This window comes from Pezoporus wallicus, unplaced genomic scaffold, assembly GCF_028554395.1.
Source record: "Pezoporus wallicus isolate ANWC-B61680 ecotype Strahan unplaced genomic scaffold, APGP_CSIRO_Pwel_v1 contig_8188, whole genome shotgun sequence".
Lineage (NCBI taxonomy): Eukaryota > Metazoa > Chordata > Aves > Psittaciformes > Psittacidae > Pezoporus > Pezoporus wallicus.
The window spans coordinates 5,241,868-5,267,163 of record NW_026640104.1 but is presented as its reverse complement, the minus strand read 5'-3'; the positions used below and the strand labels follow the sequence as shown (position 1 = coordinate 5,267,163).

General features: G+C 37.1%; 1 protein-coding gene across 1 annotated transcript in view; it reads left to right on the top strand.

Moving 5' to 3' along the window:
* Positions 1-25,296, top strand: part of ATRNL1 (attractin like 1) — a 507,795-nt gene that overhangs the window by 24,933 nt on the left and 457,566 nt on the right. Inside the window, exons 2-5 of the mRNA XM_057417243.1 lie at positions 16,711-16,794; positions 18,760-18,873; positions 19,617-19,745; positions 23,118-23,326. Of these exons, the coding sequence (XP_057273226.1) occupies positions 16,711-16,794; positions 18,760-18,873; positions 19,617-19,745; positions 23,118-23,326 (536 nt within the window). The remainder of the gene's footprint in view (positions 1-16,710; positions 16,795-18,759; positions 18,874-19,616; positions 19,746-23,117; positions 23,327-25,296) is intronic.

The window sequence follows — 25,296 nt, the reverse complement described above, 5'->3', positions numbered from 1 at the left end:
TAGGAAAACCTGACACTGCTGTCAGTACCTGTCAGACTTGGTCCTCTTCCACACAGTGATCTTAGCCTAAATATGATTCTAAAGTGAGATTTGATTATGGAAGGGGTGGATACATTCTGCTGTGAATCAGTTTTTGATCATTAGAATATGATTGAAACAACAATACAGTATTTGCGTCCTCTTTGTAACAAGAGGTAACTCTTGCATGTTATACCACAGTAACTGAGATGAGGGCTGTGTCCGTTTTAAAGTTCAGTAAGATTTTTAGATCTCATGTTTTTGAGATAGTACAGGGTGTTAAAATTCAAGAAATATGAATAAATACTTCCACAAAGCTCACATACTGAAAGCTTTTTAAAGCAGACCTGTCAGTTTAAATTCCCTAAAAGTATGATATGTAAAATGATACACAGGTGCTGTATAATCCTATCCTTATTAAATAGATTTGCAGCCTAAGAACTTCTATGAATCGGAATGTTTGCATCCTTAGGCTGATTCAAGAAAAAGAATTTTAAATATAAAGGGATTAAAAACTTGTATTCCCAGTGACTTTGTAAGCATAGATTTAGCTTATTTTTTAACTCGGTGCAAAAGCTGACATTAGGCTGGCAATTCCTGAGCTCCAGGCTGAAGAAACCATCTCAATCTTGCATATGCAGATGACTTGTTTAAAAAGCAGCTATTTTATCAAGCTGGTTACTTGAGTGCGAGAAAATGAGACAAAATCAGACACATCTAGAGTGTCTCCCTTGGTCAGGAGATGAACCCAGACTACTGTCACTCTGGATTTGACTCCAAAGCCCCTAAGGTAGTTGAGTGCTACTTGATGGGATGGTACAGCTTGTGCTGTGCTGGCCACTTGCAGCTGAGTGGGTCAAAAGATTCACGTTATAGCTTGTGGATGGCTTCCACTCAGGACAGAGAAATCAAGTGAAAAGATGCTCTGCTTCATTTTGGTTAGATGGGATGCAGAGTGGGAGCCAAATGAACTGTGGAAGATTGTGCCTTGTTCTTCCTCTCCTGGCTGGTACCCGTTTATACAGCCTGTTCCATATCTGGCACTTAGCTTTGGGGAATGGATGTGTTATAAATGCAGGTGTGGATTTTGTGAACAGTGGACAAAAGTGAGCAAATTCACAGATCAAAATAAAATACTTTCCACAAGTGTATAATTTATGTACTCAATATACTTGAGTAGTCTCAATTTACATAGGCACTAGAACTACCACGTTTTGATGAACACTTTTTTCCCTTTACTTAATTTCTTCCCCTAAATAAATTGTTTATCAAAATAGCTGTTTTTAAATCCCAAGTCTTAAGCTTTTCTCTTTTAAAGCAATGAACAAAGTAGCAGCTTCCTATTTGTAATTTTCCTCTCTGGAATTTTCTATGGCTGTTTTTTCTTCCACAGTCGTACAGGGGTGGTTTAGTTTCTTGCAGTTTTGAATAGAAGTTTATTTTGGGGATGACTCAACAAGCCCTCCAGCTCTTTTTAGGCTGGTGATAACCTTTCAGTTTCCTTACTGGAAAACAAGCCATGCTTGAATTTGAGTTTTGCTTTAACTGTAATATGTTCCAGTGTAATGACCTACTAAGAGTCTGGTGAACAGTGATGTCCTTGGAGAGCTGAGGTCAGGAGTGGCTGAAGATAAGAGTGATGATTTAAGATCATCTTCTGGTGACTAATCAAAGGCCAGAATAAATGCTTGTTTTGACTGTGGGGTGCATTCTTAGGAATGTATCTAGAAGTATAGCCTGGAAACAGATTTGATAGGTTTTGTACAAGGGAATATACTAGAATATAGTTTTATCTTTAGCCTTTCTGCTCTAGAACATCTTCTGTCCTCTCAACCCCCAGCTCTTAATCTCTTCTGTGGTTTGTGAGCATTGCTGAACAGATGCTTATGCTAGATAAGGTATAACAAAAGTGGACCAATAACCAGAAACTGTCAGAAATCTGAGGTTCAGCTGTGGTCTTAGGTGATGTACTTTTGTTCCTGAAACAGCCTTACATGACCTTTTGTGCAACTACACTTGCAACTGGTTCAGTTGTAACACTTTGGTTCTAGCAAGACCTTGGTTTGGAAAGAGTCTCATGCTGAAAGAAGACTGTGTTACATGTATTGGAAAGGTTGAAAGTCACACAGAAGTTTAAGGGAAGTAAATTCCCTTTCCTGTGACTTGTTGTTGGTATTAAGCTTGTGTGAATTCGTTATTGGAATTACTTTCTTTAAAAGAGAATTCTCTCTGTATTAATTAACATTCAGTGAGTTTTTGCATCAATGATTGCTGATCAATAAGAATTTCAGAGTCATGAGTTATTTTAGATAGCAGCACAAATGCCAAATTCTAGTCCACAAACTCAGAACTGAACAAAAGCAATACTAAAACTTGCTTGTGTTGTTGTGAGGGGTATATTCTGATTTGGATTCTATAGATTTTGAGTTTCTGAATGAGTAGTTTTTCAGACCATGTTGGTAACACAGAAGCTTTCAAGGAACACTGAATGATTTTTCTCTTGTCCGATAAAAATTCAGGACATTTATTGGAGTTTGTGCAGTTTTTCTGGGATTTAGAAGGAGGATTAGTTTTGTTGGCTTGTCATATCTGGTCACTTATTTTTATCTGTAACGAAACCTACTGAAAAGCAAAATCAAGCATCCAAAGCATTTTAAAATAAGTTATATTTATTCTTAATTAGAAACAAATAAGTTTGTTATAAGTGAATTATTCGTGGTATAGACAGTACTGCTTATGTCAGTGTGTGCCTGTTTGGAATAATGAACTGAAAAGGTACTCAAGAAATCATCTAGGAGAGCCAGGTAAGGTCATGTAGGCACGGAAAGTCAATTTTATTTAAACAGGATTGGTTTCAGTTGTCATCTTTGCTGCAGCAGTAATCTTTTTTCAGTTAAATGCTTTTCTTTCAGATGTCTGTCTCTTCTTTATGCAAACCAGTACAATTCTGAATTTGCTAGGTATTCCGGTTTTGCTTAAGCCAATCAAGTAAAGCAATAGTTAACCTCTTTCTGATGTATCTTTCAAAGGCCGTTCTGTAAAAATTCCATCAGTGCTAAAAATCTCACTCTGCTGTTAGATGACTTGAGTGAGGTGACCACTGCAATTTAGATTTCTGGTTTGATACAATGCAAGACAGATCTGAATGACAGTTGAAGCAGTTAAATCTGACAGGCATACTTGATGGCATGCTTGTAAGTTGGTATATTAAGTAACAAAAGTATCTCTTTTTTAATGATTCTGTTTCATTCTATAGTTGCTGAGAGTTGGGGAAGCTTCTTGTACAGCATGGCACGTGGAGGCTGTGCTGCAGGTGCTGCTTCTTTGGCACAAGAGCCGTGAAAATCGAGAAGGGCCAGGTCAACCCATCCTTCCTATTCTCCCTAACCACTCATCTGCGTTGAAGCAATTCTCTGCTCTAGTGCATTTTGCCAACTGAATCATCTCTTCTTCTCTAAGTCTTAGGGTCATTGCTTTTTTTCTGACCCTATTTCAGAGTGATTGCTTGCCTTCTCCTTTCTTTTCCACTACTTGTTAACAGCCTAATTTACTGGCTTTAGACTTCAATGTATGGCTTCTTTGATTCCTTGCTGGCTTTCAGGCACTATGCTGTGTATCGGAAGCTCCTCTCTGGGGGCAGGTGTAGTTTCTATTTGTGCTGTCTTGATGAACAGTAGTTTTTTTTTTTTTGTAATCTTCTGTACTTTGTGTTTGAATTGAGTGAGGAAAGAGCAGCAGCAGCTCTGAACTTTTAGCACAAGTTAGGTTTCAAGAGGGAAGTGGGTGTAGCCTGTTATCCTAGGAGCAGTCCTAACTTTTGCTCATGAACTTTCTATATCCTGTCACTGATAAGACAGGCTGGCAGTGCGTCCCACATGTTGTACTATATGCCTGTGAGGAGAGCATGAATAGGATTACAAAAGCTCTGTAACCTTGTAGCTATGTATCTTTGCTGTTGTACTCTGTTAATGGGAAAGCAGAACATTCCAAGCAATGTTGTCCTGACCTGTGTTCTCCTTTAGTGGGAGACTGGGTGCAACAGCCCCTGTGAGATATTCCCATATGTCCTCTTTCCCTGTTCCTAGCTCTAAGCTATGCTTTTTGAACAAGTGGCTGATATTGATCAGTGCCTTGGCATGCTAGAGCAGAAAGGTTTTGGAGATTTCAGGAGGACCTTTCATGGTTTTGTTCATTGAATTCAGTGTCCTTATCAAGACAGGATTTGAAGGGACCAAGTTTTCTATTGTAGTTTTTCTGCTTTGCAGAAACAAATTGTAAAACATAGTTTTTTTTTTTTTTTTGTTCAATGCCTCTGGTAAATAAACCCATGGAGTGTTACACTGAAAAACTTGAGTTGCATCTTTCATAATGAAACTTTGTTTACTTTGTTTAAATCCTAAACCCATACATGACTCTGTGAATGGGATAACGTGCAGTCTCAGTTGAGTTTTCTCATTAGAATTACAGGAAGGCACATACATGGGTCAGTTTGCAGGATGCAACTTTTTCCTGGCTCAATCTTTTTTTTTGCTGTAAAGCTTTAAAAATGTATATGCCACCTTTCAGTTTCCCATTGGTCTTCTGTTGCATATTGATAGTTTTACACTATTTTGTCTTTATTACAAAAAAACCGAGAAAAAAAGGTGAGATAAGAAAGAAAATATTGGCAAAATGAAGCCATTATAATTTAAATAGCATGATTTGTGTCTTACTCTGTTCTGTTTCTACAGACATTAAAAACACTACCAATGGCATCTCCCAAAATCCCAATGAAATGCTATGAATGTATGTAACACAACTTAAGACTTATTTCTGAAGGGACTAAGACTTGTGTAGTTGTGAAGTTGTCAGGATATTTCGCAACACTAGCTTTGGAGATGCGAAATCGTTGCATAAGCAGGTCTTTGGTTAACGTTCAGTGAACAGGAAGTTGTATTTAGCTCAGTAATTGATGGATGTAGCATAGTTCTGTGTGTTCCCCTGACTTCTAACACTTCTTATCACTAGCTGCAAGTTGTTCTTGGTGTTTCATTTCAGCTGAGACTGTGAGCTCAAAGCTAAAACTGCTAACAGGTTTTGTTTGTGATTTAAAACTTCAGTATTTCATTAATTCTGGAGGTTTTGCATTTAAAACCAGAACAAATTACAGGCTAAAGGTACCCTTCCCCTCAGGAAATCCCAACAACCCCCTCCTTCCTGCCACCCCAGCCAAACAGAAAGAACCCAAACCCCTTTACCATTGAAATGTTTGATCTTGAAACTGGCAGCTGCAATATTTAAGACTCAAATATCATGGTCTTTCCTTTCATATTTCTCTTCATCTACTTCTAGAGGGACTATTGGAAAGTTGCAAAGGGTCAAACAGAAAACAGGAGTAAAATGACACCTGCCACAAATGAAATGTTCCAAAATGATGCCTTTTTTTTTATTACTGATAAGAATCTTTCATGTCTCCAAAATGAATAATGGCATTCATGTCTCTGTGGTATTACAAGGCATTCCTGTTTCTTTACAGCATAAAGAGGGATGTGTTTTGTATTTAAGGCAAACGTGTAATGTCCTGGTAATTGCTACAGCCACAGAACACAGACAGTAAGTGATTATCTGTACAATTATCTAAAAGACACTACTTGAAACCTAGTCAGCAACCAGCCATTAGAATTTATTAGTCAGTTCAGTTTGAAAAAGAACTATGATCTCTTCTTATCTGAACATTTTTACAGTTAGAGATTGTGTTCCAGGACTGAGAGCCCCTTGTGAAGCAGAATGTGTGCTGATGGGAGGTGGGAGGGAGAAGTTGCTGTTTTTTTATATATATATACATATAAAAGTAAAATTGAATTAGGATGATGAAGTGTTGAAAACCAAACAAATAATGTAAAATATAAAATGAAACATCTGTTGAGGTAGTCTTAGGGATTCTAAGAGGTACTTGGTGTCTTTGGATTTCTTTTTCTTTGGAGTGTGTGTGTGTGACAAAGTTAGATGCACTTGGATGACTTCAGAATTAATACAGCTAGTGGGAGCTGGTGCTTGCAGCCTTGTGGTAGGAGGTAGTTTCCTGTGAGGAGAAAGCTGTCCTAAACAAACATACAATTTGATGGTTGGGTATTAATCAATCTAAATGACTGAATGGTAGAAGTGGTTACTTCTGTTAACACAGGTGTGTATTAGAAACTTGCCTTGAAAAGACAATGAGAAATTTAGGAGTAGGTGACACACTGGATTTAGAGCATTGGGCTGTTACCTCAGGAAGCTTAAGTTAAACCTCTGAACTAGGTCACAAATGAAAATGAGTTTTATAGTGATGTACAGTGAAAAACTGGCACAGTGCATTACCTTTTTGCCAGCTACCTCAGTCTCTGTTGTGTCTGTACTTTGTGCCCCACATTTTAAGATACTGTAGCATGTTTGATTAATTATAGGAGTCTTATGAAATACATATATATGGCTAAGTATGCAGATATATTCATGCATATGTTTAATGTATGTATGGATACATAAAAACTCATGTAACTTCCCTTCACTCATGTTAATACTGTGATTAAATCAAAACCTGCAGGCAATCCAACATAGAAACTACTTGATTTGAAATCTATTTTAGGCAGCAGAGATAAGGTGGAAGACATTATCAAAATAATGTACATAGTATGTTAGAAAATACACTTAACCATGTTGCTTCTGGAAATGGATAGCTGCCTTGTAGACAATAAAAAATAGAAAAAAGAGTGTACCAACTAAAGAAGCCTAAACTATAACTTTTTTAAACTCTAAGGATAACGTAAGAATAATGTGTTACTTCAGGGAAATCTGAAAATAACGCAATCTATTCATATTCAAAACTTTGACAAATAAAAAGAGTCTGTAGGAAAAAAGTAATAGAACCACTTCAGTCTGGTGAAGTGTGGATTTTTTGGCTTGTTATTTATTTCTTCATTATCTTGGCAACATTTGGCCATAAAAATAACTCTTGGCTGAAATGAACATTGTTAAATGTTAGAGCAATGAGGTATCTCCTTGCTTCCTGGCACGTTCTTTTGTAATTCCTATTAGCTTCTAATAGGAGCTAGCTAGAGGGATATATGAGAGAGCTTTTGAACCTGCTGCTAATATTCTTCTGAATCAAGACTGAATAGTGAGAATTTTGACTCTTTCTAATCTTTCTCTTTTTCTGAGAAAATGAGTAATCATGACAGGAAACTATGAGTTCAAGATGTTCACTCAATGAACTGGGTAGCTGCTCTGCCTGTGACTTGAAGCAGGAATAATTCTTCTACAGCTTTTTAACCTCTTGGATTCCCTATCTAAAGTAGCATTTGCAGCTATAATAAAATGTGGTAGTGATACAGGTATGATGTCTTGCAGTTGTATTGAATGCCGACTTGATGTCCTATCAGACCTATTTATAGATAGGCAGAATTTTGGATGACATCTATGAACGAGCATGGTCATTTCTAATAGAGCAGATGCCTGTCTCGTATGATTGTGTCCAGCCATGATACCAAGATAGGAAATACCGAAGGTGTGTATTATTCCATATAAGAGAGATGAAGCTGTATTTCTTGAAGCTTTTTTTCCAGGTCAGTGGAGGATATTGTGCTATTTGCAGTATCTTTTAAAAGGCACCGATTTCCAAATGGAGACGAAGAGGACAGTGCCACCTGGAAAATATTGGCAAGGTTTGAACTGTTAATTGGTGTAGCAATTCTGTGGAAAGTATGTGGTTCACTGTTGAACTCTGTAGATTGATTCAACTCCACTCAATTTTATAGAAACTTTCCGTAAATATTACATGTAAATCCATCTGTGTAAAACCAGATTGCATAGAAACTTTTTTAGGTGTTGATAAGATCTAAATGACTGGGGTCATACAGTATTTAGTAGTTTGGGTTTCTTAAAATGTGGCATACCAGCCCTTCTCCCTGTGCTCCAAATCGAAAGATTTGCATTTAGAAAGTATTTTCTGAGTTCAGGTTAAACCTTGGGAAGACAGATCAACTGTTCACAGAAAAATGTGTACTTGGGTACCTGTGTTTAAATAATGAAGCTGACATCTTTAAAAAATCTCTGTTCATCTCATACAAAATTAGGTGCTTTTGAAGTTGTATTAAAACAATTCTTTCTTGATGGATGCCTACTATATTAGGGGTGGAAAGTCGCACAATGAGAGCTATAGGTAAGGAGCAGTTTTTCTGAAGGTAATGTAAGTTATTTGTAAAAAATCTGTGTGGTTTTCTCCTTGTTGCATTATGTGAATATTACTATTCAGAAAAGCTAAAAATCCACTGAAGGATAATAACACATTTAGTGACAGATTTCTGAGTGCTGATATGTTTTAACTTGCTGCCTCTCCCTTCAGTCAGCTAAAGCGTTTATCATGTTGGCTGCACTCTGCTATTCTCCCTCATGCTGTATTAGTGTCTTGGCAGAACAGATCTTATTAGGCTTTGCTGTCTTCTTTTTTATTTCGATTTGAGTCCTTTCAAAAAATTGCTTCTTATTTGGAAGTTCTGTTATTCCAAAATCTGGCTTCATTTACATAGTGATAAAAATAAGTAAATACTTGGTACCAGTAGAGAGAATTGTCTGTTTCTTTGCTTAGATTCAAAGCAATCAGCATTTGGATTTTTTTTCTTTTTACATAGTTAGGGCTTTTACTCACATGTTTTAAAGAATGGATCTATCTACTCTGCAGAACAGCCGGAAGATAGAGTCCATCTTGACTCCTTGAAGGCCCCTTCTATGAAGCTATGCTTTCAATAGTGTTATTTGCTCCATTTATGTATCAGGCCATTAAATGAAAATAGTCCAATCATATGTGTGGTGGGAGAGATTACTGTGCCTGTTCTTCATCTCGTCTCTTGGCCTATGTTCATACAAAATTCTGTTATTAATTTGTCAACCCCCCCCTTAAAATAGAGCATTTTGGCATATGCCGTTGTTGGAAACTAACAGAATTTCTCTATGTGCAGGAAATATAGAAAGCTCTTCTCTATGTGTGTGTCAATGTTTTTCCTTGGACTTTAATATTGGGAAAACCTTGTTTGTGCCTCTAATTAGCAGTGCTGATGTCTGTCTGCTGCTTCATTTCAACCAGCACAAACCATGGTACTGGGCTGTAATTGGTGAATGACATCAGAGTGTACAAAATTAATGCAGTTGTCACAATGGGGGCCTACACATGTGCACTTGAGTGCTAATTTTTGTTAGGACTGACTTTATGTTAGTGCTTTGTAAGGTGAATGAATAATGAATGTGAATAATAATTCAGAAACTGTTGACGTAGGTGAGTAATAGAAAAATCGCTGTTAAGGAAAATGTAGGAAAGAACTTTATGATAGAGACGCACAATTGGAATTTCATCTTTTCTTGTGAGGTTCATTGATTTTTAAGTAGGATTTGTCACTCTGCAGTGTGGCCAGCAGTTACCATCTTTTAAGTGAATGCTTATATCGGAAACAAAACCAGATTTTTCTACTGAGAAGGTGATTATAAATGAAACTTCCCTTGCAGCAAGTTCCAGACCATGCAAACTGCATTGATCCCATGTAACACTGCCTGAAAAAAGTTGTACTGATGGAATTGGATACACTTCAGTGGGCAGAATTAACCCCAGTAAGATGAACTAGAGTAATACCATTTAGTTCTTTTTGTGGAGGAAGTTAGCAGTCACAGGGAATTGCAGGTTGTGTACAAACTGGCACTTACAAAGGCAGTTATTCCGCTACTTACATTCAGGAGAACTGGCTATGTTAAGGACTTCAACTAACACTTCTTCAGTGGTTGCTCTGCTGGTCAGACTTCAGCTGCAGTAATGGGTACTATCTTGAGATGCAGGTGCATTGGAGAAGTTCTAGAGGAGGGAAGTCTACAACATTATGCCCGAGGAATGTTAAACTGCTTAATTCAGAGAAGGAAAGGCTGAAGGTAAATGCTTATGAAAGGTAAGCAGAATGAGGAAGGGAATTACCTGTTTTCTGGGTCCGCTTTGAATAGGACAGGAAGTAATGTGTTTAAGTAAGAAATAGCTAAGTTAGACATATAGAAAAACTTTCTAATAATAAGGATAAGTCAGTACTAAAACAGATGGCCTAAGAATGGTCGTAGACATCTGTCATTGCAGTTATTAAGAACAGATCAGACAAGTAACTGTGAAGAAAGATTTCAGTATGGTTTCTTTGGGACGGGTATTGGGGGGTGTTGTAACTGAATGGCAATTAAAGATTTTTGGGTAAAAAAGTCAAGTACAACCTGACACTGTAAGGAGGTGGAAGAAAATCCTTACATAGCCCATACAGTATTTCCACAAGATTTTAATTTACTATAGAAAAAATATTAGAATTACAGTGTTACTGTATTTTCTACATTGGTTTGACCAATTGTTCTTAAGCCTGTGCCCCTATTTTGTTATTTCCAGTCACTTTATAGATTCTGTTTTAAGTCTCGCAGTCACAGATTGACATAACCTATTCCAAATGACCTGTCATGGTCTGTGCTCTGTGAATTTATATAATATAATGTGGAATGTAAATTAAAATGCATTGCTTAAGTAATATGCGATGTATTTTTGTATTTATTCTTTCAGTAGTTTTGGGGACAATTAACAAAAATGTATTATAGAATAACAGCCTTTTTTCAGAGAAAGTAAATGAGGAAAGAAAACTCCTATTGGAGTTAAACCTTAAATTGATGTTTTGCACCAATCGGAGTTTATACGCCTGCTAACTTTAAAAAACAAAACCATGTGCCACACACTAGTGTTGAGCTTCTTGAAATATAGAATATATTCTTATGGGGAAACAAATGTTGTTTTGTAGCCTTCATTTTACTTCTCTGGGATTTTTTTGGTCATTTTTAAGCCTGGTTTTGTTGAAAGTTAAGTTGGAGTGAGGAACCAAATACTTGAATTAATCAGCAGGGAAACTACAAGAGCAACTGTTACTTTGTCAATGGAAAAAGTAGGGCTGGTTTAAGAGCGTGCCTTTGATTAGTTGGCATGTAAAAAGTTGTCCTTACTGCTTCTAAACATACATTATATTAATGCAAAGCAGCGCGTACCCACTATAGGAGTGTGAGTGGCATATGCAAATATTTTCTTAATGTAATATATTTATGCCTCTTGATTAGTCATTGAAGAAAAATTAGGACTGGAGCATGTCAGTGTGTTCTGGTTTAATATACATTGTGGAAAAAAATTAGCCAACAGCAGGGTTCTACCGTACATGTATAAATGCAGGAAAACCAAATGCAGGTTCATAAGCTTTTTGTCAGGTGTTGATCAATGCTTCATGCCTGGAAAACAAAACTCTGGCTTTGTTTTTTTTCAGAACATACCACTTTTCACATCTTTCTTTGGAGAAAAATATTAAACAACTTTCTTTGGCACTTGAAATTTCAGTATGAGAAATGTCCTCTTGATCTCTTCTGTGCCTCCTTCTGATATCACTGACTCTATTCTATAAAGGAGGTCCACTTTTTTTTTCCTTCTTTCTCAATGTATTCATCTGATCTTATTTGGCATATCTGAAGAAAGCTCTTTCCCTGCTGTTAAGGTGAGTTACAAGATCTCAAGCTAGGAGGGGTGCCTACTTGTACTTATGAAGGATTTGATCTTAAAACTTTGTATCACAATGTCCTTTTTCTTCCAAATATGATAAATTTTCCTACAAAAATGAGATAAAGCAAAATTTTCCAGCAATGGGAAGTATAATCCTTGACTGACACAAAAATACTGATATTGAGATAAATCCACATAGCAAAATATGCTTTGATTCCTACATTCAGATCTGTCTGAAGTAGGAATTGCTGAACCATCAAACACTTAATAAAATTCTTAAATGTGACACAAAGTAATACAGAGAAAAAATGAACCTCTTCATAAATGCTGCTTTTATTTCACAATGAATATTTGTGATGTTATGAATGTGATTTAGTCTTTGTTTCTCCTAGGTACCTGTATTATAAATCAGACCTCTGTCCATCTACTAGCAGATCTTTGCTGATGACGGAAAATACCCAATGGCTTCTCTGGTTTAAATTAGTGCCCCTTCTTAAAATATTTGATGACAATATTCTTTTGCTAGAAGATACAGGAAATTACATGACTGCATTTTTCACAGATACATAAATATTACAGCCAGGAAAGGCCATTTTAATAACCTGCTCTGACGTCTTAATGTATTGCAGGCCCTAGATTTCATGCTTCATTTGGACCAATAATTTCTGACTGAATTAGAACATAACTTTTCTCTTTCCTTGAAATGCATCAGTCTTGATTTAAAGTCTCTGCGGTGATAAATGTAAATGTTGCCACTTTAAATTCTAACTCAATTATATTTGCCATAGTTTTATAACAGAAGTAATATTCCAGGGGACTATAGATATTCCTTTGTGTGTTACAGTTGCTCTGTGTTGACTTGAGGCTTTAGCTCTTGTGTTCCTCGTACGTCTGTCTGCTACATGAAACCACCTATAGTGCCATCTATTCTTCACATAGTCTATTACAGACTGATTAGCTTGGTGACTAATCTGTCAAAAAGGCTTCTGAATGTCTTTAATTCTGTGTGCAGCATCCTTCTGTCTATAATTTGGTAGATGTATTTTACAGGATGCAGAGAAGGGAAATGTTCTCTTGGTGCACACCTCTAATTCTTTATAGGCTTTGATTATAACCCTGCCAACTAAAAAAATACTGTGGTGTTTATGAAAACTGACATGCAATTTAAAATGACAAAATGACAATATACAGCATCAGCTGCTGTCCTTTGCATTCTGGTTAGGAAGCTGGAGTCTGGGTGTGATAAACCTATGGTGCGTAAGCAGCCGCACAAATTGTTCTGGCTGTCTCCTTATCCTTGAAGCCCTCTCAGCAATGAGCAGGGAATGGGGTGCAGTATGTAGGCTTCATTCTGGCTATTCCACTTCTGTAAGGACTGTGTCGTAATTTTTGCTCCTCTGGTTTTTGGTTATTTGGCAGGATCACTGTTAGTCACAGAGGAGAGCTATGCCCTTGCTAGGAACTTACTTTATATGATAGAGAGTATTGTCCTTGATTTGGTAAACGGTTACGTGAATGTAGTACTGTTGATCCATGTGTTATTTATGGGATTTGGTATTTGATAACGTTTGGAAAGAAAAATGATACAGAAAACTTCTTGGTATGATTCAAGAAATTTACAGTAATACCACCCTGTCTTGCTGTGAATTTATTCTAAATAGGACAGCCCCTTTATCTTACTATTTTCCATAACCATTATTACAAAGCAATGTTGTGCTCTTATTTATTCTTTACTTTTTTTTCATCAAAGTGCACTAGATGCTTCAAAGGGTATCTACTCTTCCAAAGCAATCTATTTATCAGAAAATTATCAGCCTAGGTGACAAGGGAAATTGTTTGCACTTTACTAGTGCCAAAGGGCTGATCTAATAAAAACAACTCTTGTAAGTCACCTCCACTGCATTATACAGCTGCTAAGAAGGCAATGGTCATGACTGCAAATGAGTACTGGTGATATTTCACACTCATTACAGCAAAATAAATGTTCTCTGGCTCGCTGTGTAAGACTTTGTATATAAAGCATATAGCGACCTGATGATTATTTTGATTGGAGTTTTATACGTTACTGCCTTTTCTTAATAAATAAATTACTTCAGTCTAGCACACACTAGCATAGGATCCACTCCTGTAATCAGCTTTACTGAGGTTCTGCTAGGGTCCAAGCATCATTAGCTTGGTATCAAAATCAGTGATGTGTAACTTAGACCTCCCAGATCGATGTTGATACTATGTTCATTATTGTCCCAGCAACATGATTAATATGTAAAGAAGACGGAAATAGCCCTGGAAAGCCTATTTCTCATGTATGTAAACATGAAAATGTACTTTAAGTTGATGTTTCTCAGCAATAAGAAATATTATAAACTTAAACTGTGTTTTCAAGCAAAAATACTGTGTTGCCAGGCACTGATTCACATGAGAGCACCAGGCAGGAGCATAATTAGCTTCTTGCTGTGGCTTCTCCAGTGTACAGCAGGGAGGAGTGTGAATTACCAGCCGTGCCTCTCATCAGTCATTGCTTTGCTTTGAGCTACACCAGCATTTGTGTAGAGCTTCCCAGGAACCCTTGCTTTTGGGGAGTGGGGCACTGCAGAGTTCAGACCAGCTCAGTGTGTTGGGTTCCATTTGAAATTTTTCTGTCTGTTGCTTGTGTTACCAGCTGTTCTCTTTTTCTTCTTTTTATGCAGAAAAATATAATACTTTATTGATACTTTTTATGCCTTGACAATGTTTCAATTATTGGAACAGCTCTTGATATTAGAGAGTTTAGTTCCATTTCATTGCAAGGAAAGTGTGTGTAAAGATCTTCAAACAACCAGTGGTTTGCAGCAGAGTGGCTTACAATGTGCCTAAGAAACTGATGCAAATTCTCATATGAGAAGTGAAGGAACTGCTTAAAAATATGATAATTTGCATGAAACATGTCTCAGAATTTTTCATACTCCCTTGGAAAGGAAATAAATATGCATGTTTATAGTTTTCTGTTTAGAATTACAGATCTCTGTTAGTAAATATGCAGTTAGTGTTTGATATGAGTTCAAATGTAAATAATTTGCAGTAGATGTAGTACTGAATATTTTTTGTGTATACAGTTTCAAAGAAGGCAGGACAGCAGATACTGAATTCCTCTTCAGCTGGACTCCTGGTGGGAAAACTTAGCTGTGATTTGATCAGCTTGTTCAGTGTGGTCTCTGGGTTTTAGATCTAGTCTATTGAATCAGATCTACAAAGCTGAAAGCAAAGCAGAAAAACCCAATAAGTGATAATTATTGTTAATGATTATCTTTCCACAGTACATTGGAATAAATGAGTTTTTCTGAGTATGTATTTCTATTTGTTGTCATTGTTGTAGCATTTTAAAGAGCAGGATGGTCAATTTTCCCATTGGAGTAAGGCCACCAGCGATGAGTGTTTAAGGCCTGAGCTATAGAACATAGGCATGAAGGATGCACAAAATGGGGTAAATTAGCAAAGTGACAGTGTGCTGGAGATACTAAACTCTTTTAGAAAGCTTTTATGTTAATAGATTATTGAATTTCAGCTGTGATTTTATTGCTCTGTATAGATGAATGTGAAGTAATATAGATGAATGGAAGAAAAAGGTTCTATTTCTGTTAAATGAATTTCTGTAAAGAATCGTAAACCACCTATTATCACTCAGAAAAAAGATAAAGCAGCTAGTTGTGTTTGAAGTGTCAGAACAGTAGTCGTTGAAAGTGCAAATAAAATGTTAAGATTGGAATAGAGAGCAAAATGGAAATCATTATTTGGGTACTATACAAATTCATGTTTCACTTGCATCTTGAATACAGTATGCTGATCTCTGCATCTCAGGGTATAGGAAAACGCCAAAGAAATAGTGAAGGCAGTGAGCAAGGATTTCTCAAGGGATAGTGGAGAAAAAGATGGGAAACAACACAGGTCATTGCATTTTGTGAATTTGGGTACTGTTGTTCATCAGCTTATCTGATACCAGACCTAACTAAGGATGTCAGGTGAAATTGTGGAGAGGTAGGCTCAGGACAAAAACAGTTGAGATGTGTCTTCATATGTGTATGGAAATGATTTCCATGTGTATGGAAATGAGGATGGTCTGGATGCTGCTGTTTGAGTTTGCATGGGCAAACTCCTAGGAGAAGCGTTAACCCAAAACTGATAGAAAGGAACATCCTCTGGCTGAGAAAGTCTCTGAGCTGCAAGTCACTGAAAGTGCTATAATGCTGTGGGGCGTATCTGTAGGGGTAAAGATTCTTTCCTGGGTGTCCTTTACTGTGTGTTTATTGGTTATTCTTTGGTGTGAGGGTGTTGAGACATTAGAATAGTTTGAGACAAAGAAGCTGTGGCTGCCCAATCACCAGCAGTATTCAAGGCCAGGCTGGATGGGGCTTGGAGCAACCTGGTCTAGTGGAAGGTATCTCTGGCCATGGAAGGGGTTGGAACTGGATGAGCTTTGAGGTCCTTTCCAACCCAAACCGTTCTGTGATTCTGTATCCGCTGCAGGGCACTGTCAGACAGGCTGCTGGGCTACCATTGTCATTTTGGTCTGACCTTTCATAACTGTTCATATGCATTTTATTTAGTTTCTGCATAGTGCAGTGTGGTTCTGCTTTCCCATATCTCATCACTAACCAGGAATAAGATAGGGTCAGGCTGGCAGATATGCTTATTTTAATTAATAATTTATGCCTTCATTTCTGTTGATCTAGAAGAGTTTCCCACTGCTGCTATGGTCTCATTTCAGAGTAAGATGTAAAGCAATAGTAAAAGAAACAAGCAAACCAGACCAAAATACTCTTGAAGAAAAAACCCCTTTATGTTGGCTTAGATCCATTCTGTGTGAAGGATAATTTAAATTATACATAGTATTTGCTCGCTACTGAACTAGAAAATTTAGAAGTCTTGTGATTGCCTAGGAGAAGAACGTAAATCAGTGATGTAGAATAACCATAACTCTTGTTTTTATGAGCAAAAATAGTGTGAAAAGAAAAACGAAGAGAGACTTGACTCTTCAATCCCTACCCCCTTCAAATATTTCAGTTTTCTTTCTGTCTAGAAAGAATCTGATGGCATGTTGATGATGTGTCTTCTGTTGTGTTGTCTCTGGTTTATTAAAGCACTGTTTTTTTTTCTTGTAGGTTAACAGAACCTTCTGGATATTTAACAGATGGACCAATAAATTATAAATATAAAACTAAATGTACATGGTTAATTGAAGGATAGTAAGTATTTATTTTCATGGCTTACATTTTCTGACAGTTTGATACTGTGTATTCTAGAGATCCAAAGAACTCAAGTAAAAACTTCATCTGGATAAAATATAAACAGGTTTTTTTTTTTGTTTTTGCTTGTTTCTGTTTAAATGCTATAAAGTTAAAAAAGGAAAAAAAAAAAGTAGGATTTTCAGGATTGCTCAGTTGGCCAAATTCCATTTCCATTCAAACTGCTGGCAAAAGTTAGGCTGACATTGGCATTTGGCCAGTGCTGCAGGCTCTCAAAACCCTATGATAAATGTGTTGCCTGTTTGAGTACCGTTGCGTGAATTCCAAATGCAGTTACAGAATCCTGTTATTTAACTCATTATCTTACCTATTTGTCTTATTTAACTCATATCGGTGATAAATCAGGAAAGGCTTCATTCAAGTACAGAATGCTTCCAGGCTAAAGGATAATTTTCCAGTTCCATGTTGCTCAAAAGTTAGTGCTTTTATAAAGTATTTTCTTTTTCCATTCTAGTTTTCCTCCTGTACTTAGTTTTAAAATTATATTGTGCCCTCAGTTTATACAGTTGAGATGTTTGATGTCTGTTGCCTATTTTTCAGTTTATACAACACAAACACACAGACACGCACAAAGGAATAATGAGACACATACACTGGTGTAACTAAACCATTAAAAGCATAGTTTTGTTAAAGTTTAGTGGAACCTTTTTTCCCCCCAAACCATGGTGTGAGGATTTCACTGAAGAATTTAGCAAGGTCTGAATTCTACATGTTCTAGAAGAGGATAGCTGCCTTTTGTATTTCCATACTGTCATAATCTCAACTACCTTAGATGTCTGCTCTGTCTCTGCAGTCCAGTAATGACCTATCTGATATAGTTTTCTTCTGCTTATATGCAGATAGTAATTTTAAACACGACAGTAATGATATTGCGGGTAGTTTGCAAAATCATTTAAGTAGAAACTTCAGTATGTAGGTGACCAGGCTACAGCTGAATATCTTTTTGACATAGCCAGACTTCTGTCTCAGGAGTATTTACACTGTACTAGGCTGAAGTGAAAACATGCCTCAGGACTGTATGCAAGCTCTGCTTTGAAGTTGGTCTTCATTCTGTGCCTCCACTTTGCAGGAGGTAGAGTGGGTGCTGATGGAAGCAATGTGCTTCACAGTATGTGTAAGGGTAATGCAAGCCAGTAATATAGTGCATAATGTCAGCACACAAAGAAGCTACATATATATAAGATAATCTCTCTTAAAATGGAACAAGAGTGCTCCCCAGATGATCTCTCTCACACACAAGAAAGTGTTTTACAAACTGTACTTGAGTCTGTCAGTAGGGGGTAAAAAAATAATTAAAATGAAATAAAAGGTAATAATTGTTATGTTAGATGGAATATATTTATGAGTCTGCTAATTTTGTCATATGAGAGAATGCCTCTTTCAGAATTCTTACAGACCTCATCTGGATTTCTGCCAAAACCTGGTGAAATATGATTCCCAGGTGGCAGGGGGACAAGCAGGCAGTGAGAAAGAAATACCTTGCTCTAATATTGCTTGCTATTTTAAATGTGTGTTGAATTTTATCTTCAATAACTAATATAATACTGCAGTGAGGATGTGTATGTGTTTTAAGTATCATAGTCCTGACACTTTAAAGCTAGTATATTAAAATGGGATATTGTAGTTGTTCTGAATACTGACAACATCTGATAAACTTTAGTATCTTAAGTTTAGGGCTTATTACACTTGGGACTGAAGTTATTATTTATATTAATTATTTCTGTTAAGTCCTTTAAGATAAAGTGAAATTCTTGCTGTCTTTGAAATGTTTAGTTCTCAAAACGTTTTCATAGAGTTATGCTGCATGATTCATTTTGCTGTAAGTTTTTTATCCTGTGTGTTCAAGACTTCTGCAAATAATGTTTTACATCAATGTTGTGTGTTTTTTTTCCCTTCCTTTTACAGCCCAAATGCAATACTAAGATTAAGATTTAATCACTTTGCCACAGAATGTAGTTGGGACCATATGTATGTATATGATGGAGATTCAATATATGCACCTTTAATAGCTGTATTTAGGTGAGTGTGTTTGTTAGTCTTTTATTCCAGATAGTCATGTATGGACATTCTTAGTTTGCAGAGAAAAAAGCCTATCATTAAAAGCTGTCAATTTGTTAAATAGCTTGCTTTCTTTTCTTAATGTTGTGGAAGCATTTGTGTAAAGGTATATTATAATAAATTGCAAAGCACTGCTCTTTTTGGTTAGGTCATCATAGCATAAATCCATTATTTGGCTTGTACTTAATGCTGGCGATGCATGGAGTGTTAATGGTTTTGGACAGGCAGTCAGAAATAACTGGACTATGGCATGGGACAGGGAGTTGGAAATAATCTTAAGGTCCTTTCCAGCCCTGACCATTCTGTGATTCTGTTATGTGGAAATAGAACTCGTGCTGAAAGACAGTGAGTGTTAAGCATCTGTCTGAAGGATATAAATATTTCCAAAGTTAAAATAAGTTTTTAAAATCAAATTGACGGTGCATGCACTGTCAGATGTGAAATTTCGCATTACTGCGTGAAGGAGGAGTTTGTTTGGATTTTAGATTTTATACACATTTTGTACGATTTTTTTTTTAAATAAGTTTGTCAGTATGGCATGGAGGCGGGGCATGGCAGGGGGGTTGGAACTGGATGATCTTAAGGTCCTTTCCAACCCTAACAATTCTATGATTCTATGAATATGATAGTAGAATAGGTGACTCCTCTTCCTCCCCTACCAGCTGAAGGCTGATTAAAAACATGTTTCTCATTTTTTCTTCCAGTGGTCTAATAGTTCCTGAAGTGCGTGGAAATGAAACTGTTCCTGAAGTAGTTACTACATCTGGCTATGCATTGCTACACTTCTTCAGTGATGCTGCTTATAACTTAACTGGATTTAACATTTTTTACTCGTAAGTTTTTTTTTTTTTTTTAATAAATCATTACTTTGGTATTTAGCCTGTCATTTCTTTCAGGAGAATGCTATGATCAGGTGACTGGAGCATCTCTCATATGAAGACAGGCTGAGAAAGTTGGGGCTGTTCAGGCTGGAGAAGAGAAGGCTGCGTGGAGACCTCAGAGCAGCCTTCCAGTATCTGAAGGGGGCCTATAGGGATGCTGGGTAGGGACTCTTCATTAGGGACTGTAGTGATAGGACAAGGGGTAACGGGTTAAAACTTAAACAGGGGAAGTTTAGGCTGGATATCAGGAATAAATTCTTTCCTGTAAGGGTGGTGAGGCACTGGAATGGGTTCCCCAGGGAAGTTGTGAATGCTTCATCCTTGGCAGTGTTCAAGGCCAGGTTGGACAGAGCTTTGGGTGAGATGGTTTAGTGTGAGGTGTCCCTCCCCGTGGCAGGGGGGGTTGGAACTGGATGATCTTAAGGTCCTTTCCAACCCTAACGATTCTGTGATTCTATGATTCTGTGAGAATGACCAACCCATCAAAGGTGTTTATTGATATATTAATTGCGTAAGAGCTATATTTGCTGGCTTTAGAAATAACAGAGCTAGGGTTGCAATAAGTTGTAATTACAGTACCAGTTATAAAGAAAAGAAAATGAGATAAAATATATTGTTCTGAGTAAAGCCACGTGGCCATTCCAAGACTGTTTTTCCTATGCCATATGGAACTAGAATGTATCCCTTCCAGTATTTACCCGACACATGTAGTTGTTGTATGGAATAGAAAGGAGATTATATGTGCTGTCATGTCAAGTTTGCTTCTCTTGAGCTAGAATCATCTGTTCCTTGATTTTGTTTGCTGGATGTACTTCTGTGGCTTTTGAAACCTTCACTGAGGTCCTACTTTTATTTTTGTGCCAGCCACAATGGTTTTATTCCATTTCTTCTCTAATTCTTGGGTGCTTTCCCCTCCTATTGTTCATCTTAGTCTGAATTCTGCCTTCATGGTTCTTACACTGCCTGTCTTCTAGTTACTATGATGGTAAAGACATGAAGTCATGCTTGTTTTCCTCCTGTCTGCTTTACTGTGTCAGCATCTCTAAAGATGCATCCAGTGGACCTTAGCCTTTTCCTTCTTATATGCACCAGCTGTTGATTGCAATTTCCGTCTCATTTGGGGCATGCTTGTGATAAATAATGCAATGTCTCTTTATACTGGATGCTTTACTTCAAGAAGGGATTACTGGGCCCTGTTGGACCTGTTTCTTCACATGATATTTTTTCCTATGGTTGAAGATACTCTTGTTCCTTTTTTTCAATTCCTTCACATTCTGAAATGCCAGTTTTTAGGATGTAGTGGCCAGCACCGCACTTCAAATGTGGAAATATATGTGATATTTTTGTCATATTCTTTATTAGTTTAAAATTCCTCTTCGTGCTTTTTACCATAGCTTTACTCTTGGCAGAAGTCTTTGTTAAATTGTCTATGGAGAGATTGTTTCTGTAACTTGCAGTCGTTTGCCTCCCTTGTACCAGTTAATAAATAGCTCTCAGAGTTTGGGAAACCTCACTTTACATGTATTGCATTGGAAATAGCAGTCCAGAAGACAGGGTATTTTTGTCAATTGACGTCAGTAAAATGCAGTCACCTGGCAGACTTCTCTACTGTAATTAGATACATTTTTCAGTGATCCCTGAAGCTTTTATTGCACTTCTTTGTGTTTGTCTTGGGAGCAAATGGCAATATGACATGGCATTCTTAAGAAACGACTAGATGTGCTGTGCATTCTTTCATGATTTGATGAAGTGGTGAATGCTACATATTATTACCTAATATTTTTGAAGGTTTAAGCTAAATAAAAAACCTGCCAGTTTTTAATTCCATGAAACACATAAGTCAGGAAATTTTATGTACTTGGTTCCTCTGTTTCTTCTATTGCAATGGGTACTTTTAAAATACGTGCCTTTTTTTTTCCTGTTTTTTAATGAGCCATCAGTAGCTCTTTATAATAAAGCTTTATGGTACATAAACATAGAAGTACCTGCAATTGCGTTTTATGCCTGCATTAACTTTTTTCTGTTTCCGATCTGTTGCACTTTGCTTCTGTTTCCCTCTTTCTTTCTTGGTTTGGTAACCACAAAGCAGTTTCTGACTTTTATCTTGGTGGGCTGCTTATATCCCTTCATTTTGGGGAAGACAGAAGCACAACTTCTGTGTCTGAAATGCCAAGCCAGTTGCAAACAATAGTTGCTCTGGAATTCCCTGGTAAATTTTGTATTCCTTGAAGTCAGGCAACCTGCTTTTAACTCTGCTCATCCAGTTTTTATTTGTGTTTGAATGCTTAATGAGCCTGTTGGAGTGGGAATGTGTCTACTTTTAAATTGATGTATCTGTTATTGGGAAGACTCAACTGTTCACTTTCCTGCAGAACTCTCTCCCTATAGAGTCAGGAGGAGAGGTTCCTCAGAGCTGTGGTATACAGAAGTTAGTGTCATCGATGGTTTTAATGCCATGTGTTAATAGGCAAAGCCCCAGAATGTTTGTAGTTCAGATATGAAATATTCTTGTTTGGTAATATAGCAGAATCTGCCCTCTGAGGTGTGAGTCTTCAGAAAATGAAAGCATGTCTCCTGACCCTCCAACCACAACTACATTTGGCTGAAGTCCAGCCTTGAACAATTCCCCACTATTTCAGTTTCTTTCTTCAGTAAGAGCAAGGAATGCTATGAACAGGATCCAACTCTTGCATCTACAGGGAGGAGTCTGTGTTACCAGCAGGCGTTTGTACTAACAGTTTATTCTGTGTTTCAACCCAGCCCTTTGTGAGTCATCAGAAAGGTTTCAAATCTTTTTTGGACTCCATCAGGCGCATACTGCCTGAGATTCTGATCATGGAAACTATTGGACCTGCATACTTCAGTGTCTTTCAGTCCTTCCTCATCTCCAAGGAATTGCCTGCATTTCTGGAACCAGCTTCCATAGCTTTGCAATCCAGTTGCCTGTGATCTCAGTGTTTTGTAGGGTGGATGTTCTTAGAAATAATAAGCATTTAAAGGGACTGACTAGAAAGCTGATACTGGAACACAGGAAAAAATAGGTGGTGATCTGTCCTTCTGCTTAATGTCAATACTCCTTGTTAAAGTACAAAGTGTTTGTGATCTTGACTGCATCACAGACTGCATGTGTAAGCCTGGATGAATACCTTTTCAGCTCATGTGCCTGTAAAATCATCATTAAACTTGTATTTTATCAGTACACAGAAATTTTTCAGGAAGAAAATACTTTGTCTAACAAGTACAGTTGGAATACTGTCAGATCAAACCACTGTAATGAACTCTTGGCTTTTCATTTCCCTTATTTTATGTATTGTTTGTTTTCAGAATTAATTCATGTCCTAATAACTGCTCAGAACATGGGAAGTGCACAACCAGTGTGTCTGTTCCAAGCCGGGTATACTGTGAGTGTGACAAGTATTGGAAAGGAGAAGCCTGTGATATTCCATATTGTAAAGCCAACTGTGGCAGTCCAGATCATGGCTACTGTGATTTGACAGGCGAGAAGCTGTGTGTTTGCAATGATAGCTGGCAAGGTAAGGTTTTGTTATTTGGATTTGGAATATTTACAAAAGGACTGCTTTTAATGCATCCTATCTATAATGCCTATCTATATTAGCATCTTTAAAGAATAAACATAAAGGAACAAATAATGTCTGGAGGAAATTTTCACACTTTAATGCCATAAAAGGCTCATAGCTTTGATGTTTTCTGTCTGAAGATAATGTGGAAATATCTGACCTAAAGTTCCTTGTGGTGGGCATTCTTCTTTTTGCCTCATTAATTTGAAATATTAATAGCAGTAATTACTCAAGAGTTGTGGGCACTTCTGAAGGCCAAGTTCCTCCATAGCCTAATTTCTTATTCTATTAATTTCTTTAATGCCTAGATAGATTTGATTTTCTTCCCTCCCCTTCCTGAATTTCGCATCATCACGTCATATTTTTAGTGTTTCCTGAAGTAAGTATGCGCTGCCTTCATTGTGCATATTGTAAAGCCTCTCAATGAAAAATGAAGGTAAGCTGTTTTGTTGAGATGGTGCAAGAAAGTCTGTGTGGATGCATACTGTAGAGTAGTAACAGGTGTACTGTAAGCATGTGCTGTATTTTTACTCTCAGGACCATAAATAATTTTCTTACTAAAGAGCGATTATTTCAGATCCTAAATGTGTAATTCACTTTCAATAACTATGCTACGTGTTTGTCAATTTTTTCTTTTTATCCTTTACCAATCCTATTGGAAGTCTCGATTGGATTAGTTTGCTGTGGATTGAATTTGGCATTATTCTCTTGCAAGAAATGTATAAGTACCTCCAGATTACTTAGCTGATGTGCCCTCTTCACATTACTTCCTGCCTCTGCTTTGGTTTAATTGCTGTTTCTTTTTGCATGTCAAAGGAAATGACTTTTTTACTCCTATTAGCTGTCACACCTATTAGACCAACGACACCATGAGATTTAATACATTCCTCTTCTTCATTAATGAAGTTATTCATTAAAAGGCAGTCAGTGCACCCGCAGAAAGGAGCTGGGTTAGCAATATGGTCATTGAATGGAAACAGTGCAGACTTGTTGCTGAGTCCTTTAGACCCTTCCATGGTTGTAGCACACAAAAAGAGATCCTGAAAGCTTAATCACTGTAAGGAAGCTGTGAATAGAACTTGAAGCAAGAATATCACCCTTTTATTTGTGCACTGGGGCCTTGCAGTTTCAGATCCCTGTGTATAAAATCACAAATCTTTGGAAATGCTGTCTTGGCTGAACCTTCAGTTAACATTTGAAGCTTTGAGCACAAAATGAAATTAAAAGTCTAACTTTCACTGTTAGTGCCTTCCTTTCATCTACCATTTCTGTGCATAATAGCTTCCTGTTCTTTTCTGCAGTGAGTAGGATTAGAGCTTTTTTTTTTGCTCAGATTTTTCACTGAACCTACATAGATTTTGATTAATTTTTTAACTTTGTGTTAGCTGAGCTGGCTTGGATATGTAAATGTTTTTTCTTGTTAAATACTAAACAGTACTAAACTTTCCTGAACCTCTCTTGCTTCTCTGTTCTAGTCATCTATTTATCTATTTGCATCTATAGACTTTAATGTTCCTAAGCTGACAGTATCTTCTATGTAGGTTATTTGCAATGCTGGAACCAGAAATGGTTTTACTTATCTTACTGCTCTTGATGTCTGCGAAGTTTTTTGTGTGTTTGGGGATTCAAACCAAGTGGCTAAAGTAGGGTCTGGATTTCTCTGTTTTTGAGGAGAATTCTAGGGTTTGGGTTTTTCTAGGTATATTTAATCCCTGTATTAAACAAAAATAAAATCGTTGAACTGCATTGAGATGTACAGTAAATAAAATCCATGGTTCAGAACATAAACGTATTTCTTTTTTCAGCACGTGGTTTTTCTTTCCTTTACAATGGTGACATCTTGTGGATGTTGGGGATGGAGCATCTTTGAAAACAAAATTTCCGTTGTAAAAGTATTCTGAGAAAAGAGAACACTGTTCTTTGGG